Here is a 19,892-nt window from a genome sequence, read left to right on the forward strand (position 1 = left end):
AAACATTCAAGATGCTCCGTTCATAACAACAAATACTAGTTTAAACAGATCACAGCCTCACTCACATTTTGTAGGAACTAGCTTTGCCACCACTGTAACTCTTGTAGAAAATGAAACCCAGACAGATACTGAATGGAAGGAACACATTCTAACAAAATGGAGGACATGTCTGTGCTGCGGAGGAGGTCACACCTTGGACTCGTGCCATCAGCTTGAAAAAGGAACACACAAAGAGAAGATAGGCTTCTTGATGGAAAAAGGTGTCTGTTTCGGCTGTTTGTGCATGGGGCACATTAGCAGAAATGGCAATAAACGAATTTCCTGTTCAAAATGTGGCTTCAAACATCCAACCATACTTCACTTCCCTTCCAATGAAGCAAGACACAATCCTGCTCAAGCCAAGAATACATCAGAGTTATCAGTGGAATGCACACTGGTTTCAAGTGGCCTTACAGGGGCTGGTGATGACAATTGTAAACTTCCCATATTTCCAGTGCAAGTCAACGAAGGGCAGCAAGATTGTCAACACCTATGCTTTCTTGGACCCAGGAAGTACATCAGTGTTTTGTACAGAGGATCTGATGCACGAGCTTGGCCTAACTGGAAAGAAGGCGCAGATTTGTTTACGAACCATGGGCCAAGAGAGGGTCGTAAATAGCCATATTGTGTTTGGAGTAGAAGTGGCTGGCTTAAAGAATGACAATTTCTTTGAACTGCCACAAAGCTATACCCAAGAGTGCATGCATGCCAGCAGTGGGAACATTCCTAGACAAGCGGACCTACAGAGATGGCCTCATCTGAACATTTTTAATTTGCCTGAAATAAATGCAGGGATTGGACTGTTGATAGGAACCAATGTTCCTAAGGCCTTGGAACCATACGCAGTGTGGATGACGGACCCTATGCAAGCAGGCCAATTCTAGGCTGGACAGTGAATGGACCACTTAAAGGAGTGAGAATGCAATGGATTTGGACAAAGTATCTGAACAGAATCTCAGTTGTGAATTTGGATGGACCTTGGCAACAGCAGTTCAGCGCAGACTTCCCTGAATGCAGATTGGCGGAACAAGCTGGAATGTCAAGAGAGGATCTCAAGTTTGCGAAGAGTGTTTTATCAGCAAGAGTCAAAGAAGAAGTATAAAAAGAAAAGTTTTAAAGATGAGAAGAAGCCTCATCTCAAATCCCAACAAAAGCCCTCTCCTTCAACGGCTACTCAGAAAGGCCGCCGCTGCAAACAAAGAAATAGAGAACAGGATGAAGTGGACCAACTGCTCTACAAGGCCGAAGGACTCAGAGTCAAAGACGACGAGGACGACATGCTCGTTATAGAAGGAGCGGGGCGATCAAAGCGAGAATATCGTGGAGAAGATGCAGAAACGGCAGGAAGAGACGGAAGAACATCCGACATCAGTGACATCTTTTCCACAGTATCGACTCTTTTCGACTGACGGACTTAAAAGACACTAAGGATTATCTCTGACTGAGCCTAGGTGGTGGTGCCTTTTGGACTAACTGACTTGTGACTCGTACACAGAAAAGAAGAAGGAAAACTACACGCATGAACTGTAACTGTATGGACTTAATTACCAAGCTCACATGTCTCCCATTTGAATAATGTTAGTAATTATTATGTATACTAACCTACTAATTAGAGGTTGGTGTGTAGGAGCCATGAAACGTGTTTAGTAATCCTTTGTTTTTATATAAGATATTTGTTTGAGCACTATTGATTGGTTAGCTTGAGTCACATAGATATGGGCGGCACTCATAATTCTGTTCACCTGCGTGAGGTGTGGGTGGAAGAGAGGGTGAAACAGGGCCGTTGTACTTTTTTGTTGACCGCAAGTTGAAATGATTGCTTTGATTAATATAACAATGTCTATGTCTGATCACCGAGTTTTTTGTCATTTAACTACATTATTTTGCAACAGAGTTTTTGATTTCAGCAAGTACTTTTTTGTAGCGTGTCACACAATATCAAACAGGCCCGGCCTCAGCCTCTCAGCGACTTTGTTTGTTTCCTGCTGTCGCTATATGGATTTCCAGCACAAATTATTTAGTGTTTTTAGAAATGTAACCGTTTTTCGACCTCAACTGCCTTTATAAATGTCAACAATTCTGTGCAGAAAGTTTGTAAAAGCTCCTTCGGAAAGGTGAAAGCCATTATGCAAGTGTAGGATTTAGACAAATGATTGTGACACCCCATTAAATAATTTTAAAAGCTGAAAAAAATGCAAATCCAACATGGTCAGACAGTTACATATACATTTATTATAAACACTGTACATAAAGAAAACACATAACTCTCGTGTGACGCTCCGAGGCATCCTAATCTATCTGTATACAAAAGCTTTAACACTGATTATTTCTTTAATTACCTTTTTTTTTTTATATTTAGTAGTTTTTAATGAGTTCCTACTGTTTAAAATATACATCATTTTTCTTTTCTCAGGAAAGCATTTCATGAGATCAGTCATAAAGATAAAAAAACAAAAAACGGTATCTCACACTTTAACTAGCAGCTTTCTATGGACTTTAGTTAAGGCTGACAACAACAGTGTGGGGACCAATCAGTTCCATTTAAAAAGTATTATCAGTACTCCAGAGGGACCTTATCCCCTCCGCATATTACCAGTGACACAAATACTGTACTTGTAGTGCAAAGTCATCTCTCCTGCAGCGGGGAGCTGCTCGGAGAGGAACAGCCGGACAACAGATCAAAGACGATTGGAACAAATGTCTGGAAAACAAAAAATAAAAACACGTGCAAATTAAATTGTGTCTCTGTGCGCACATACAGGGAATGTTTAATATGTTTTCAAGGGCCATATGTTTCAAATTAAATAACTTGAATAATAACTTGTCAGATTGTAGCTCTACAACGTGTTGGAGCATTTTGTGTTGTAAAATAAAGGATTTGTTCAATATTCTCTGAATATGTTTATTATATTTCTTGCTTTCTAAGAGTGTGAATACTTTTTATAAGCAGTGTACTTGTGAATGTTCTAAATACTTAAACCATGCTTAGATTTGATCTGTGGTGTGGACCTGGGCTATAGCATGAGTCTGCCTCAGCCTTCTCTGTAAGCATGGTTGTCTAATTCTCAATGTCATCATCGTAATGTATGCTGTTTTATTACACATTAATAACTGCATAGGAATGAATTTAATCAGTTTAAATAGGACATTTTGCACATTGTGTTTTGATCTGGTGAGCTAGGCTGAATATTTGTCCTTTTAAACATTTGGTTGACTAAAAACCTATTGATTGTTTAAAAGAATTTCAATTTGAAAACGAATATATTTGTCATGTCATTTCATTCAATATTGCAACGCTTCGTTAATACTTCTGTTCTGTAAATGCACAGCGTGTGTACTCACAAAGGACTCTTGGAAGTGCAGTGTGTAGGCCAGGGGGTTCCCACAGCGGGGCCGGGGGGGGAGGAGGCAGGGAGCGTTAGGGACGGAACAGTAGGAGGCCACCTCCTCGTCCATACGCAGCTCCTCCAGAGCAAGAAGACGCTTCCGCAGCAGCGCCACGGCTGAACTCTGAGTAGAAGGCTTCTGGGATATGAGGTCTATAATAGAAGAAATTAAACCTTAAAATATATTCAGTCAGGAAAGATGTAGACTTTGAGGTGTGAGGGTTACCTTTATGCAGACTTTGAGCAGGGTTGAACTGACAGGCAGACACAGTCCTCGTCTCTTCATGTACGGGCAGCACCGGGCCATGCGCCTCCTGGCGGACGGAGCTAACCTGCTTCTCAAAACGTGGAGCTCTTAGCAACGTTTTGCCCGTCGAGAAAAAAATGACAGACTCTCTCTGCAGTGCTTGGAAGAACGGCTGTCCTCCCACAATCCTCTGCTCCTCCTCTTCATCCTTGTCGGTGCCGACCCCGCTCGCTTCTACCTTTACTTCATGGTGCGCTTTAGCCTAGAGGAGTGAGGGTTGACACCAAACACCAACAGACATTTAACAATACATCTTAAATAAATAACAAGAACATCCCTTTTTATTTTGTGTTCACTTCTTACAGTTGCGTTTTGAGTCGGGAGCTGCTCTGCTCGTTTCTCAGGATGCTCTTCCTCCTGATCATAAAATAATCTCTGCACGATCTCCTGATAACAGACAAAATAAATGAAATGAATTGTGATACAAAACCTATGATGAGAAGGATGAGGTCAAAAAACTCTAGTTGTTGATTAATTAAATGTATAGCTAAATTATTAAACTGTTCAAGAACAATTTGGTGTTTTGCCTGAAACTGTATCTGCACACACAGATTATGTTTCCCCATTTGGTTTTGCTTCAAGACTTTCAAACTGATTTGTGTAAAGCCCTCTAGACAAATTAGGAAATGGACATGACTTTCTGCTCTCACCTCCTTTTGTGGTTTAAGGGTGGATTTGCAGCGCTGCAGCCCGGGAGTGATGGCGAATGATGACCGATGTGATGATGACAGAGGCCATTTCTGAAAACAGCAGCATGGTGAGATAAGGGAGAGACTCTGACAACATAACAAACAGATTTATAATCATACAATATGTGTAATACTGACCATAGCAGACATGGGCCGATTTCTGGTGCAGGGGACCCTCTGAGGGGTCCATTGCTTCTGCGGAATCTCTTTGAGTGCTAGAACTGAAGATTAAACAGCAGCGTCACGTCAGGGTAAAAGGACAAAGAGATAAGAAGGTTTCATAAGAAGAACAACGATTCTGCATCTTACCTACTGGTCCCTCGGTTGCCTCCGCACAATTTTTTCTAACCGGCACTCTCTGAGCCTAAGACAGCAGGTGAGGCAGTACGTTAAACTGTGCTTGTCATTCAAAAGCAACGTGATTAGCTTATTTAAAACAAATTGCCAAGAGTGAAAACATATTGTATGCAAACCTACATGTATGATTGACGTGCCTCTGCCCGGAAAGACAGGGATTCTGGGTGTGGCCCCCAGAGGCCCTCCAGCCTTCACTCCTTCATTCTGCAGGATACTTTGAAGTGCAGCGACGTCTGGGGAGAACTGCACAGACTTCATCAATCCTGGAAGAAGAGCACAAAGAGTCAAGACCGACATGTTGCTGTGTTACATCGAGTTATGTCCAGAACTATTTCTTAGTCGGTCTGTAATGAATGTAGAAACAGAGTTAGAACAATATTTCCCAGAAACTCAAAAATTACTTTTCCAATAGGCTTCCAATTTTAAAAAGAGATGTAAGTGATGAATGTAGTTGTGCAAATGCAGGCCTTACAGGGTTATAACCAAAAACAAAACGCATCCCCAAAATAACAAGATATCGCTTTACAATTCTTCGACTGGTTTGACTGAAAAATATTGATGTGAGGAAAGGGAAAGTGAGGAAACACAGTGAATGGGTTTAACAAAACAACTTGTAATCACATACTGTTTATTCAGGTACACATTATGTTTCTGAACTTGTGCTGCTTGCCTGAAATGGGTCCTAATTTGTGTTGACTTCTCAAGACAGGCACTCTCTGGGGCTGCAAACAAGAGAATCACCAGCACATTTTTATTAAAACACATCAAAAGAAAATCAATTAAAAATGACTATTCCAAGAAAATGGAATCAAAACCTCAATAGCTTCCACATCAGTTAAAGCGTAGTAGGGACCAACACACATTGTAAAACATAATTTAAAGAGCAATTATAAAATCCACTCACCAGATTGTTATAGAGCTTTGAGTGTGGAGTTGTAGATCCTAGACCTGTGGCACTCAGTCCTTCATCACGGAGGATACTGAGCAAAGCAGCGTGGTCCGACTGGAAGTTGTCCCCTTTGTCTGAAATACATAAAGTGTCTGGTTATAATGAGCTATGATTCTAGCTATCCAACTAATAATATGCTAAAATTGTGTTGTGAGATATATTTGTTTCCATTGAAAAATGCAGTTATTGTTGTCCTCAAAGGGCGAAGTGTTTTTGCAGCAAGACATACATGAGGTCGCCTAATAACTGGAAACATTAACAAATAAGTTTGAAGATGTGCAAATATAGGCTGCAAATATATTGAAATGTATTGTGCACAGAACAAATAAGTATGCTTTTGAAAAGACAAACAACACGATCAACTCACCGGTTGAACTTTTGGATAAAGGGTCCTGCGCGGTCAGCTGCATGTTCTGGGTAGCATGGGATGTCTTGGCTGGATCTTTGAGACTGAGCAGGCTCATGTTATCCGAGCAGGCCTCTGCACTAACAGCAGGCTCTGCAGAAGAAACCTCTTTGCTCTGAGGCACAGCGTTATTAGGAATAGATGATTGAGGTTTAAATAGAGTGGCAGATGTCTGTAATGCGTTATCCTTCGCCTTTCCTTTAAATGTCCCTGTTCCTTTGGTTAAATCTATATTCTGCATTAAGGCAGCCGGATGTTTAGTAGGCTTTGCATTTACGTTTTGGGTTTTAAGAGAAGAATTGCATACACTGTTATCAGCATTAGTGCCAGTTCTTGATTGTGACACAGTGCAAGGCTCTTGGTTTTCATGGCCCAGTCTTGAGTTCTTGGGCTGACAAAAGTTGAACGGTACCGGCCTGGTGCAAGGCTTTTTCTTCCTCGTTTTCCCCTGTAGAAAAACAACAGTATTAATAACAAATGCCTGATCTGGTTAAAACATTGAAATATGCAGGACAGGAAGAAGTAACTCACAGCTAGAGGCTTGTCCTCCCACTTATAATTAGATAGGCCGAAGTTGGACGTAGTCTGAAGATGAAGGGACTTGGCAAGCACAGGAAGCCGACTAATACCTGGTCGCAACGCTGCCCTCCGACCCATTTCTGATTTGACTGGATCCTGATTCTCAATATTAGAATTTGAAAGGTGATGTGCAGAGAGGGGTTTGGAAGGCTTTGGGTGTGCAGGCATTTTGTTATTTTCATTCTTTGTTCTGTGTAAAGAAAACCAGTCAGTTACCAAAATAATAAATGCAATTCGAGTTTGGCAGCTGTCAATTTTTACTTTCAGATATATAAATATCTCTCCTGGTTTTTATTCAACAAAACATTTAAAAGTTTGCAAATGTTAAATGAAGAGGTAAGGAGGCATATTTAACTTTCAGTGAGTGTGGTACTTTCTACCAGCTGCCCCAGACAAAGACAAGAGGGTTTTATTTCTAGCACTAAGAGCAAAGGAAAATAAAGTGAACATATATCTCTAAAACTGGCTTACCTGGTCAACTCACTGCGGATTTTGTTCTGGCTTTGTTGACGAAGGACTGGAGAGGAGTCCATATTGAAAGCAAGGTGTGAGGAGCAACTAGAGGAGCAACAAAATGGCAAACACAAAAGATCAACAACACTTGAAACACATAAGGGTTATTGGCAAACTTGCACCAACAGAAACCTTTATATAGAGAGTATATAAATATATCAAACTAAAAGTCCTTCCAAAGTTTAAAAACATCACATTATCCACTCGGAATTTAAATAGAAAGCATACTAGGTCAGTTTAAGACGAGCAGAAGCCTGAGTGGGTAATGTAATTTCTCGCTAGCACATGCTAGATGCGAACAGAGCCGTTTAAAGGAGTCGTTACATACTTTTCAAGAAGAAATGTCCCGCTGTAACTTCCTTCTGTGCGTCCGAAAAAGTATTCCTAATAGGAGTAAGTCCAAAATATATGTTTTAGGCGTTTAGGGTCGGTTTAAAGGTCCCTTGTTTTGTCCCTTTCACAAAGCAGTGGGCTGTCAACTTCCTGAACCCGCAGCAGTTTGTAAAAAGCGCGTTTAGCTATTGGTCGTAAAATAAGGCCGTATCAACCAATGAATGTGCCTATTTAAGTCATTACAATATTGTCGACCAATCAGGAACGCATTTTCATAAACAGCTCCATGGTAACGACGCGAAAGTTGTTTAATCACGTGGTTGCTTTTTGCCGCGGACTGTGTCGAATAAAAAGGTATTGTCCACCAGAGTGGAATAGATTAATGTCGCCAAAACGCAGCCGAAGAGCAACACACATCAGCAACAAGAAGCCACTGCTACGAAAAGCAAATAAAATACACCATAATAAGTACAATTATAATACTTTAAGAAGCGTAAAACATTGAAAACATGGCATAATATGGAGCAAGATTTGTCTCGGTTGTCTTTGAGTTTTGTCTGGATATGTTAGTGGTATTAGTGGAGGCAGTTTGTATTATGTATTTTCTTGGTTGGCCTATGTATTTTCTTCTCTTTATTTATATTTCAAGGTGTTGTAAATTAGAGTTTACTACAAACACAAATTAACTCAGTGCATCTGGTTCATGTGTTGATCATTTATTTGTATTGTGATTTCTATATCCAAACAAATATAACTATCAATACTAAAGATACACGATTACACCGCAGTTAGTTTACTCTCAAAGGGCCTCTAGAGGTCAGTGTTTGTCGTGCCATCTTTGGAGTTAGCAGCAGTCTGATATAAGAGTTAGTACTAGACATTTGATTATGGTTACCTCTCACTTATTTAATGACTGCATTATTTATTTGAATCCCTTGACAAATGGTGGGATGAGGTGACATCAGGCTGACGTTGAATGGCTAGCAGGTGAGTTACTCTTGCAGTTTGTTTATTGTTAAAACAATGTAAAAGACTCAATAAACAATTAATGTTAACTTTTAGGTGTAGCTTTGTTTGAGCTAGTCCTGAAGCTAACAGCTAAAGGCTCATTCGTCATAAATAAACTGACTCAGAGAGCTAACAATGGAACAACAGTTTAAGAAAAAGACAAACTAGCGTCACCATTTATTTTCACATTTCGACTAATTACGCCTCCTAGAGAATTCCAATGTTTAATTTCTATAGTATATCCAGTCCCTGAAGTCAACAGAGGTGGTAAGTAGTAGGCTACATATTGACTCAAGTAGTAGCTGTACCTTATTGCAATTTGAAAGTATTGAGTATTTATTAATACTTCTTCATATATAAGGAGCATTTATTTGACAACTTCAATCGTATTTTTATCAGAACAAGATTTTGCTGACAAAAAATATATTTATGATAAAACATGATCACTTGTTTTAAACGAGAGTAGGCTACCATACATATAAGCAGCTTGTCAAAATGATCTCCACTTGGACCAACTTTATACATCATGAAAATGCTGATTACACATCAATAAAAGTCAATGATAAAGAACATAGCCTACTAAAATAGCATTAAACTATAAAGATAATACATCTGTTTGAAATACAATAAAGTATAATAAAGTCTGTACCAAGCACTTGGACTTGATAATAATTATTCTTTGTTATAATATTTCTTCTTTAAAGGCCCTTTATACTTCTTTCAACATTGGAAGGCAGGATCACAGATCATGTAGTAAACGATCGGACCCTCCCTCTCCCTCACTGAGTGTGAGCGGCCTGCAGGGGTCGCTGCCTGCAGCCCAGCCAGGCACAACTTCTGACAGCAGCAACACAGTGTGGGTGTCTGCCTGTCAAACCAGAGGCCCTGTGTCAACAGCAGAGGGAAGAAGAAGAGCCGTAGAGGAGGAAACCAGAAAGTAACTCTGCTGCAGACATGGACCTGCGGTCTGAGCTGCTAAAGTCCATCTGGTACGGTTTCACAGCCCTGGATCTGGAGAAGAGCGGTAAGGTGTCCAAGTCTCAGCTGAAGGTGAGTGTGGGGTCTTCTACCTGAAATATTATACATTTTGTCTCTATAAATGCACTCCCTTTTTCTGTCGGCTACCTAATTTCCTACCTCAGTTCTTACTCCATCACGTGGGCTTACTCTGAGGAGGTTGAGGTGAACATATTTGAAGTGCTTAGCAAACTTAATGTCACAAATGCAAATGTTGTTTGTTACTTTTGTTTCTGTGCTTCAGGAACTAAGTGTGTACCCAACCTGATACTACTTATAACCGTCAATATTTAGAGCGTTTTAATCCTGCCCAACAAGGAACACATTTGTTCTCTATATTTTGAGTAAAATGCTCTCCCTGCTGAAAGAGGGCACAATATGCACCTCTGTCTGGCCAGTGGAGCACCAGAGTAACAGTTTGCTCTCAGTCTGTATATGAATGGGAGCCCTCATCTCCAAGCTGTGCTTTCACTGGGCCTCCATGTACCAGCCTGTAGTGCAAAGGGTCCTCTTGCACTGGACCTGATCAGAGAACAGCAAGTTGAATAGACATGAGCCCGAGTATGTATAAAAGAACATTGTTACAGTGAGCGCAAGGACAAAGTGGAAACATGTTGGTTATTGTTGTCCCCTCGCTGCAGGGCGTCAATGAAGTCTCTGTATTTTGTTGGTGTCATTGTTATGTCACTTCTTGGTCTTGCTGTGGGTCAGACTCCATTTCCAGCCACCTCCACGTCCCTGCGATGAGCTGCCTGCTGCTGCTGGCTCACAGCTAGTCAGCCTCATGACATGGCTTATCCCCCTCATGCATGCAGCCTGTGTACAGGCACCATGTTCTTTCAAAGCACTCAGAAGCTAGCAGGTTGCATCCCGTGGCCTCAAAACTTACAGATGCTGTACTGCGCTGGAGACTAGAGACAGGATGTGGTTATGGCTCAACACGCAGTGACTGGTAGTCTGATTAAATGCAACTGATATCTCAAGATGTTGCACGCTCTCACTTATGGAAATGTATCCTAGTAAAGGTTGAAAAAACGACCCTGATTTTGTTCGTTGTTGTTACTTATAACTTATCTTCTGACTTTTCAACGTGTCTCATTTATATTTAATTCCTTTTTGGGGGGGATTTTACCATTTTATCATTTCTTTATTTTACTTGACTTTTATATTTTCTCTGACCATTTTTCAATCTTATGTCTAGATTCTATATCACAAGTCTCTATTGTTTTATTGTGTTTCTACTTAGTTTGTCAGTCTCCTGTTAAGCACTTTGTGCAGCACTAAGTGTATGAAAGGAAGCTGCTGCAACATTTCTAATTTCATTTGATGAAACCAGATAAAGGTTTTCTTTTTGGCAGTTCAAACATTGATTCATAAAGTGTCTCACTCCAGGCACCCGACCTCTTTCTTTGCACTTATGGGTGCATTGAAAAGTATTTTTAGAAATACGATGCAGCAGAAATGAAAAATGTCAGTTCCTTAAAGATCAAATGTTCATGGTCTCCCTGAATTATCTGAGGGTTTTTACCACACATGTTTTATCCCAGCCAGATTGACATTGTGTAATGTACTGTAGTTTTGGAAATATTGTAACATCCACATACATGGCATTAAAAGCATATCGATTTGTATCTGATTAGCTCTGCATCTCCTTGCTGCAGTGTGTTGTCCTTAAAATCATTTCCCCCCCTGTATATTGTTATTTTCCAGGTGCTGTCCCACAATCTGTGCACAGTCTTGTGTATCCCACATGACCCTGTCGCTTTGGAGGATCACTTCAGGGATGATGATGACGGTCCCGTTTCCAGTCAGGGTTACATGCCTTACCTCAACAAATACATCTTGGATAAGGTGTCAAAAACACAGCTACATTTTCCATGTTTTGTTAAATTGCTAAGCTTTGTAGTCAAGGCTGCTCTTATAGTCTTTTTAATCTCTGCATGTTGTTGTTGTAGGTTATTGAAGGCTCTTTTACTAAGGAAAACGTAGATGAACTCTGTTGGACTCTTACGGCAAAGAAGAACTACCAGACGGACAAAACCAGCAGCACAGTTCTGCCAGAGAGGGATGCTTTTCGACTATGGTGCCTTTTTAATTTTCTCTCTGAGGACAAGTACCCTTTGGTTATGGTTCCTGATGAGGTAGGTTCAACTGGAATAAGATTGAAAGAATCACAAAACAAACACTTTAAATAATATGTTTTGTAAAGAAGCATTTTTGGTCTGTAAAGAGTATCTCCTTGTTTAAGACTGTATACAAAAACAAATATGCACATCTTCATCATCGTCAGGCGATGGTGGCTACATTTTAATGATAGTGACAATTGTTTCTAAATCTAGCCAATTGGATACTCTCAAGTTATTGTGTTTTGTTTTTGAGTACAATTCAGAGAATGGAGTCAGTCATCTTTTTCCTAAAAGTGTTGTTGGGTCTTTTACAACCACTAAATACACCCTGCCTGAAACTTTGTGTTTTGCCTCATGGAACACGGCGCTCTGTTTATGCAGCAGTGTGGGCTTGTTTCTTACTTGCACCTCGTTTCGGTTTCCTGTCGTGTGTTTTTCACTGTCGCTGCCAAGACAGAACCCTCCATTTCAAGGGCAGAGTAGTTTCTATCATGAGTTTAAGAAAACATTATCCAGTTTATATAGTTTTATATAGTATGTGCTACAAACGCCAACCACTGTGCAAACAAATCTGTGGTGTAGTGTCGTAAATACTATTGCTGAAGAACATTTAGTTAAGAATAAACATAAGTAAAACCCTAAAGAGAGGTCGATGTTGGATGTGATTTGTAATGTTGTGTTTATGTTGAATATTTGACACTACACTTAATGTAAAACCAGACTGCTCTTATCTGCTATCAAACGATTAGCATGAATAGCTCTCAGGCTGTTATACAGTGAGGACAGGTAATTTAAATGAGCCAGCTTAATTCTCACTCTCGAGACCTTTGGTTTCTTTTCCTCTCCAGGTGGAGTACCTCCTCAAGAAGATATGCATGTCTATGAGTATCGAATTCAACTGTGTTGAATTAGAAGACTTCTTCTCCCAGGACTCAGTGCAGCAGACCGGCATCACTGTGTGGGTTTTTCTGGAGATGATGAACTCGGGAAAGTTAACCAGAGGAATCGATAAGAGCATAACCAGTATGGCCGTAGAGGAAGTTTACAGGGAGATAGTTGGTGATGTCCTCAAAGAGGTAGGAGACCTATCAGATGTCTGTGTTTGGGTTCATGCTCTGCATTATGTTGCTTACAGACAGTGTATGTGTGTCGGGTGCAGGGTTATCTGTGGAAGAAAGGCCAGCTGAGGAGAAACTGGAAGGAGCGCTGGTTCACTTTGAGGCCGAGCAGCTTGTCCTACTACACCGGGGAGGACCGCAAGGACTGCCAGGGAAACATAGTCCTGGATGGGAACTGCTGTGTGGAGGTAAGCAGCTGGAGGGGATCCTCTTTCAAGGCTAAACATTGTCAACACTGGTTAACTCAGGCTTCTAAAGTACTGCATTGTTAGGGTTAGGGTTAGTGTATCCAGAAAAGAGATGCATAGGGTTAGGGAAAAGAGATACATACTGCTCCTTTGCTTTCTTTGTACATGTGAGTGAAATATCATTTTTTTAAGCCAGAGGGTGAGAAGTGTTGCAAGATGAGGATGCAAGTGACCACAAGATGGTTTACTGTTTTATTTTAGAACTTTCCACACCCTTCTTGTAAATAACTGTTAAATGTTACGGCTTCAGCATGTAAGAAAATGATTCAAATAAATAACTTGTTGCTCACACTGCTCACAGTCAGTAGACCTGAAGGCAGAATTGTATGTCTCAGTTTAATAAAAAAAGTGTTATTGAAAGCTTTTCTAAATTATGAGATGGACTGCAATACATTCTATACTATGTCTTAAAGTAATCTAACACAATTGAATTGGTACAACTTTGACATATTTAACTTAAAGTGTAAAAAGTATTTCAAATGAAGTAAATCAATTTAAACTTTAATAAAGTTCTCCATTCATTTAATCGAAAATCGATGCAGCAAAACAAAGATTTGTTATGCTTTTTAATCTAAATATTCTCTTTGGTGTTTTAACCTACCTAAACCACACTGCAACTTGACTGCAAACATTTTGTCGTAGATTTTCTTGTGTAGTAGTGTCATGCAGAGACAGGTAGCGTTCTACAGAGGTCTGGTAACCTCACTTCCTCCGCTCTAACCAATTATCAGATTTCAGGCAGCTCTGTCTCTTGAGCCACAGACACCTTTATACAAATGTTCCCCTTCAACATGTTGACTTACTTTATAAACAATTTATTCATAACTTCAGTTATCATAATGCTTTCTTTTAAGATTCTGATTAAAGTGAAGGAGGGAGGTGCGGTAGAATATTGACAATTGATGTGACAGTCTTCCCCTAAGGTCCCCATTATTCCTTGCAAAACATTTAACCACCTTTCTTTTACCAAGGAGACAATTACAAACCTCCCCCTTTCACTTAAAGGTGGGGTGGGTAAGTTTGAGAAACCGGCTCGAGATACACTTTTTGTTATATTCCATGGAATGCTCTTAACATCCGATGGCAATGAATATCTGAAGTGCTTTGAAAAAAAATACATTAAAAAATGTCATCTGTGGAAAACGTAGTACTGTGAAAAGCAAGACCAATAATTTTAGCCGGCCCAGCTAAAGTAACTGGATGGCCTACCTGCCTGTCAGCCTTCCATCTGTGCGCGTTCGTGTGTGCTGGAGGAGGGGCTCTGTAAGGAAGTGGCAGATTTGTTCCGGTTGTGTATTTTCAAATTCTAGCGCACTCGAGCTGGTTTCTCCAAAATTACCTATCCCACCTATAACATAACAAAAAAAAAAGATTAGGAAAGTTGTCTCAACTATTATTTCGTCAAAAGTCCCAACTGAACTACAGATAAGTCCCTCACTATAATGAAATAAGGGATTGTTACCTGGGCCTCTGACGTGACCACCAAGTCAATCATTAGCTCATCAATGCTACACAGTAGCAGCCTGAGTTATGTCAAACCAGGTCAAGTTCTGCTATTTTTTTATTTAGCAAGAGCACTACACAGTGCACCATGTGTTACTCCAAAGGAAAACAAGCATTCATTCTAAAACCATGCTTTATTATAGGTAGTAGGTGATGAAATAGTGTTTGGTCCTTCAGAATGGATCAAAAACGCCCTTTTCCCTGTGAGTTTACCATTTTTCTACTAACAACTGTTTGTTTAAGAAATGGTCACAACAAATGTTAAAAGAGAAATGAAGAAGGGATATTTTATTAATTGGAATCAATGTTTTTTTTGTCAAACAGGTGCTACCAGACCGGGATGGGAAGAGGTGCATGTTCTGTCTGAAAACACTCTCCAAGACTTATGAGATGAGCGCATCTGACACCAAACAGAGACAGGAGTGGACTACAGGTCAGACAGAACTCATATACACCTGATAGCTCATGGATCATTCTGAAAAGCTTCCTCTTCCTACAGAGACATTAAACACGATCTTCTTCACAGCTATTCAAACAGCTATCAGGCTGCATGTGGAGGGGAAAACGTCCCTCCACAAAGATTTGAAGTTGAAGCGGCGTGAACAGCGGGAGCAGCGGGACAAGAGATGCCACGCCAAAGAGGAGGAGCTGCAGAGGCTGCGGGCCCTGCAGGAAGAGCGGGAGCGGGGGCTGGTCGAGCTAGATCTCCTCAAAGAGGCGCAAAAGCAGGCTCAGGCCCTGCTGGAGCAGGACGAGCAGCGGAGGCGGCAGCAGCACGAACAGATGCAGCGGGCCCTGGAGGTCCAGCTCAAGGAGGCCGAGGAGGTGAGTCTGGAGAACAAAAAGACTTTGAAATCAGAAGCAAATATAGGTGAGTTTTTATTACTTTGCTTCTTGCTGTGCGTGTCAAGGCTCGGGTCAGTATGCAGGCTGAGATGGTTCTGAAGGAGGAGGAGGCCGAGAGGCAGAGGAAGAGGATCCAGGAGCTGGAGGAGATGCAGAAGCGTCTGGAGGAGGCGCTGCAGCTGGAGATCAAGGCCAGGCGGGATGAGGAGGTCTTCCGCTACGCTCAAGCAGGGTTGAGTGTTAAATAAGAAGTCATTTGTTTTGGTTAACAGCTTGTAAACAATCACCAGTCACTTGTAAGAGGGAGGTGTTGTGTGCAGACAGCAGGTTTTAAGCTCAGCTGTTGAATGAGATCATGTTGCGTTATGTTCCTGAGGAAGTTGAACTGCCGGCAGAGGAAGTTGTTTAACGCTGCCATCAGTCAGATCTATTGTATCAATGTTTTTGTGCTATCTCAAAGTTTTCAAGTAAAAGTTTCTGATGATCCCACGAATCTGCAAACATCTTGCAGCAGGCTCTCTGTGCATCAAGGAATGGTGCTACCAAAGAACATTTATAAATATGTACCTTAATGAGGGAAATAATATGTCATTTATCCAATATTATTTACAATACAAATGTGGGCATAAAATTATTAATCAAATGTTTAGTTGATCTTTGCACTACGATGTCAATCAATCAACGATGAGTGTACAGTTGAATGCACTGCCCACTTTGAATGACAGACCCCTCATTTTCATAGTAAAGAAATGCATAAAGACAATAATACAGAACAAAATTAGTCTGTGGAAATGAAATAGTGGGAAAGAATACAAATGGAAAAATACAGAAATAAATATATTTCAAAATTAATAAATACACCAAAGATATATTAATGAATGAATGCCTACATTTAATTTAACTGTTCACACATCAGTTAATGGTGTGTTTCTTTATTTGTTGACACTTCAATTATTTTATTTTATATTCTGGCAGCTTCTGTCCTCTATGTCAGTCTTCTTTGATTGTTAATGCTTCACACTATTTTTTTATTTAGCCTTTATTTATACAGGTGTAAAATCTCATCGAGACACAAGGTTTCATTTTCAAGAGAGAACAGTTCAGTGGTAACACTACCACACAAAGTTACAGACAGGACACTAAGCACAGTGGCAACACTAAAATACATCGTAAAAAAGTAGTCATTGAAATCCATATACAGTCAGATATAGCAGGTGCAAACACCCACAGATGACTTCTCCGTTTAAAAAAAAATGAGTTTAAAATCTGTGATGGGTATCAAACTGGTCAGCTTAAGTTCCTGCTGAAGTGTGTTCCAGGTCGAGGGGGCAGAGTATGATATGGCTTTTTTCCCAAGCACCGTGCGTACTGAGGGGACGGACAGACTGATGTAATTTTGAGATCGTAGTCTATAGCTGTACTGTTTGTGTGATATGTAAGTGGATATGTAGAGGGGCAGCAGTCCAAGCATAGCGGTAGAGATGAGTGTGTCCCAGTGCAGTGATCTGCACATTGATAATGTTGTCCAGTTGACTAAAGAGTCTTGTCTTGTGTACAATAATGTTATTGTTTGTGTCCTCTGTTGTTTCCAGGTTACTGGGCGAGGAGGAAGAGAAAATGAAGGCCCTGATGTGCCTGCAGGAGGAACAGGAGGAGTACATCCTGAAGACCCAGAGGGAGAAGCAGGAGCTGAGACAGGAAATGGAGGTTAAGTCCCGTTCCCTGGATGAGGCTCAGAGGCAGCTGGAAGAGGTGCGGGCCAACCGGCACAAAGTGGACCAGGATGTCGTGGTAAGAATACAAAAATAAAAACCCTTAGAGGTTAATAATAAAATCAACCAAATATCAAAACTACATTTAAGTTAATGATCGATCTTAGAGGCGATGTAGCTTGTTTAGGATCTGGTTTGATACTTGAGTAAAACATTGAACCAACAGCAGCAGCAGCTGCTCTCTTGTCTGTCCTTTAAAACCATAAAATGATTTGAAAGTCCAATCAGACATAATTATAGTCTTTGGAGACTTTATATGACTCATTTTATGAATTGTATACTTGACGATGGTATCAGTAGCTAAATCTTTCTGCTTATCTCACTTCAGAGAGCCAGTATTTTAAACACCTTGTATTCTGTCAATATGTTTTTCTTTAACATGAGAGAACGTTGTGTCCTAAAAGCTAAATGATTCCAATAGCTGATATTTGAAAATCAGCTATATATGCTGCTAATGCTAACAGTAGTTTAGTTCATTATTGCTTGCAGGTATTGTGCATTTTAATAAGCTGCTCTTTTTCTGTGACAGGCTGCCCAGAAGAAACTCCGCCAGGCGAGCACCAACGTCAAACACTGGAACGTCCAGATGAACAGACTGATGCGACCCATCGGACCAGGCGGTACGTTTCCCATGGGGCAATGGGTGACATGATCAACAAGCAGCTTCATTATCCAACTTTCACACCAGCAGATGAAGTTCAAACCTTAGAGATTTACAGTAAATCATTTGAGATATCACATTTGTAAACAGAATTATGATTGAATTCCACTTAGCTGTTTTAAATTCAGGTGTTTCTGGTACTAAATGCTATTTTCCTGGCGTCCACAAATTATATTATACTACGAATTGTACAATTGCAGAAGGGTGCAGAAAGATGAAAATCTAAATGGTGGAAAACAATGTGTAGAACATGAGGAAAAAATGATATGTTCCCTTAGTTTTGTTTTCATTGCCTGCTCTTTAAACATACTTCCTGAAATGTCCTTCTTTTTATTCAGAGAATTCCTCTTCTAATTCAGCGTCCTCAAATCCAGACCACCATGCCTGACTTCACTTGCCTGCGGTAAACATTTACTGCATTTTCTGAAGCAATTTGTTTGTGCTGTTTTTAGAAAAGAGACCATCGTTGGGAAGTTCCTTCGCAAGCTTCCAGATCCCGACCCAGAGAGATCCCGGGCTGCGTATCAGGAGGAAATCAGCATCAGAGGATCAGGATGAGGAGAGCAAAGAAAACGTTGACAACAGCGCGGAATGTGATTTAGAGAAACGGCACTCCCATGCCTCAAATGGAGACATGGACATCCCATAAAAACATGAATTTAGAGGCTACGTAGGTTTCTGAAAAGGATGGTACGAGATTAAAACAATGAAACATCTGCACTTAAAACTGAATTAACTACCAACAGTACTACTGTTCCTATTAAATGTTGAATGTACTGACTTCATATCACAGAAAGAAACCATTTTTAACATTTAAGCAAGAAGATGCATTTGCAGAAGCAACTAATTCTTTGAATGCAGCCTGTGTGAGGTCTGTTCGGGACATAAACCATACCTCAGTGCAAAAACCATGAGCTGTAAGCAAGATCCTGAAATAACTAATTAAGTTGTGAAGTTTAAAGGCTAATACTTACATACAATACAAGGAAGCTCGTCTGTTTAACTCTGTAATATAGACACATAACAACATTTCATTTTTAAATGTGGATTTTTTTGGAGTGGAAGGCAGCTTGACTTTTTTACGTAAAAAGTTGGATCAGTATTAGAGTTTTCAGTCGATAGGTATCACTCCTGATAAACAGGAAAGAGTGAGAGAGAGAGAGAGAGCAGCTCTCATTGAACTTCCTGTTTCTGTTGTCGGTTAACATAATTGTAAATAAAAGAGTGAATTGATTCCTTAACCTGATTTCTGGCTGTATCTTTACTGTTGAAATAAATAAAATCTCAATTGATACAATATTTATACTATGAAAATCTTAAATAAATCATATTTATATGTTTGAAATGGTTTCATTTGTTTAACCAAGGCCACACTATGGAACAAGATGAAACCCACACTGCTGAATTTGCAAACTGCACGTCCGCTTGAGTTTGAATTTGTGTCAGTCATCTTTTCAGTGTCAAAATGTGTCATCGCTGACTGCTCCCACTGAAAAAGCGTTTGGGTATGAGTAGGCCGTGTCTATACAGGAGTGAACAGAGACATCCTCTGACAAACAGAGCAAAGTGCATGTAGGCTGGAAGCATTCTTAACTCAATAACTGTTTTACAAAATCTCATTCTTTATACACTTTAGGTCTAATAGTTTCATGGATTGGTAATTACATAATTTTCTTTTTTAGTGTCCAATTTACACTTAGCTTGAAACAATTATATTATGCAGTTTTAAGAGGATTTCACAAGAGTAACATGTAAATCATGAAATAAATACAGACAATAAATGCATAACAAAATTAAGTATTGGAAAAGTTTATCTATAGACACAGGAGGAGACTTTTTAACACGTTTTTTAAATAAAAAAACAACTATTGGATTAAGAAATGTTTTTCCTATGTATTTATCATGATATCAATTATAATTAAGTTAAGTGAAGTAATTTTTTCATGATTTAGAAAAAAATCTGACACTGTAATCCTGCAGATATGATTAAAACCAAATAAAAAATGCCCATTTTGCATTTTACAGAAACAACAGT

The 19,892-nt window shown here is 40.0% G+C and overlaps 2 protein-coding genes across 3 annotated transcripts; one reads left to right on the forward strand and one right to left on the reverse strand.

Annotated features, from left to right (window-relative positions):
- Positions 1–2,251: 2,251 nt before the first annotated feature.
- troap (trophinin associated protein) lies at positions 2,252–7,755 on the reverse strand. The gene is made up of 14 exons (XM_079679135.1): positions 7,554–7,755; positions 7,184–7,270; positions 6,665–6,902; positions 6,095–6,581; positions 5,683–5,801; positions 5,449–5,500; positions 4,899–5,041; positions 4,731–4,785; positions 4,560–4,642; positions 4,383–4,472; positions 4,036–4,119; positions 3,652–3,934; positions 3,382–3,578; positions 2,252–2,740 (listed from the first exon to the last, which is right to left on the reverse strand). Exons 2-14 carry the CDS (start codon positions 7,243–7,245, stop codon positions 2,666–2,668), a joined length of 1,968 nt encoding a protein of 655 aa, XP_079535261.1. The 5' UTR covers positions 7,246–7,270; positions 7,554–7,755; the 3' UTR covers positions 2,252–2,665.
- Positions 7,756–8,398: 643 nt separating this feature from the next.
- Positions 8,399–19,098, forward strand: LOC307036983 (differentially expressed in FDCP 6 homolog). Of its 2 annotated transcripts, XM_079677674.1 has the most exons (13): positions 8,399–8,545; positions 9,271–9,616; positions 11,294–11,434; positions 11,539–11,724; positions 12,558–12,785; positions 12,869–13,015; positions 14,722–14,781; positions 14,903–15,011; positions 15,105–15,403; positions 15,490–15,656; positions 17,017–17,215; positions 17,726–17,816; positions 18,310–19,098. In XM_079677674.1, the coding sequence occupies exons 2-13, from the start codon at positions 9,521–9,523 to the stop codon at positions 18,504–18,506; spliced, it is 1,920 nt and encodes a 639-aa protein (XP_079533800.1). In that variant the 5' UTR covers positions 8,399–8,545; positions 9,271–9,520; the 3' UTR covers positions 18,507–19,098. The 2 variants fall into 2 exon arrangements, with proteins under 2 accessions (XP_079533800.1, XP_079533801.1); XM_079677675.1 differs by lacking the exon at positions 14,722–14,781 and having other exon boundaries at positions 8,402–8,545.
- Positions 19,099–19,892: the final 794 nt, after the last annotated feature.

Source organism: Notothenia rossii (assembly GCF_949606895.1).
Source record: "Notothenia rossii genome assembly, chromosome: 4".
NCBI classification, from domain to species: domain Eukaryota; kingdom Metazoa; phylum Chordata; class Actinopteri; order Perciformes; family Nototheniidae; genus Notothenia; species Notothenia rossii.

Bases quoted from the DNA above. Each gene is read 5' to 3' on its own strand.
- LOC307036983 (XM_079677674.1), top strand. From the start codon at position 9,521: ATGGACCTGCGGTCTGAGCTGCTAAAGTCCATCTGGTACGGTTTCACA. The intron at 11,725-12,557 runs GTAGGTTCAACT...TTTCCTCTCCAG, and splicing joins TGGTTATGGTTCCTGATGAG to GTGGAGTACCTCCTCAAGAA. The intron at 12,786-12,868 runs GTAGGAGACCTA...TGTCGGGTGCAG, and splicing joins TTGGTGATGTCCTCAAAGAG to GGTTATCTGTGGAAGAAAGG.
- troap (XM_079679135.1), bottom strand. From the start codon at position 7,245: ATGGACTCCTCTCCAGTCCTTCGTCAACAAAGCCAGAACAAAATCCGC. The intron at 6,903-7,183 runs GTAAGCCAGTTT...TTCTTTACACAG, and splicing joins ATCCGCAGTGAGTTGACCAG to AACAAAGAATGAAAATAACA. The intron at 4,473-4,559 runs GTCAGTATTACA...TGCTGTTTTCAG, and splicing joins ATCGGCCCATGTCTGCTATG to AAATGGCCTCTGTCATCATC.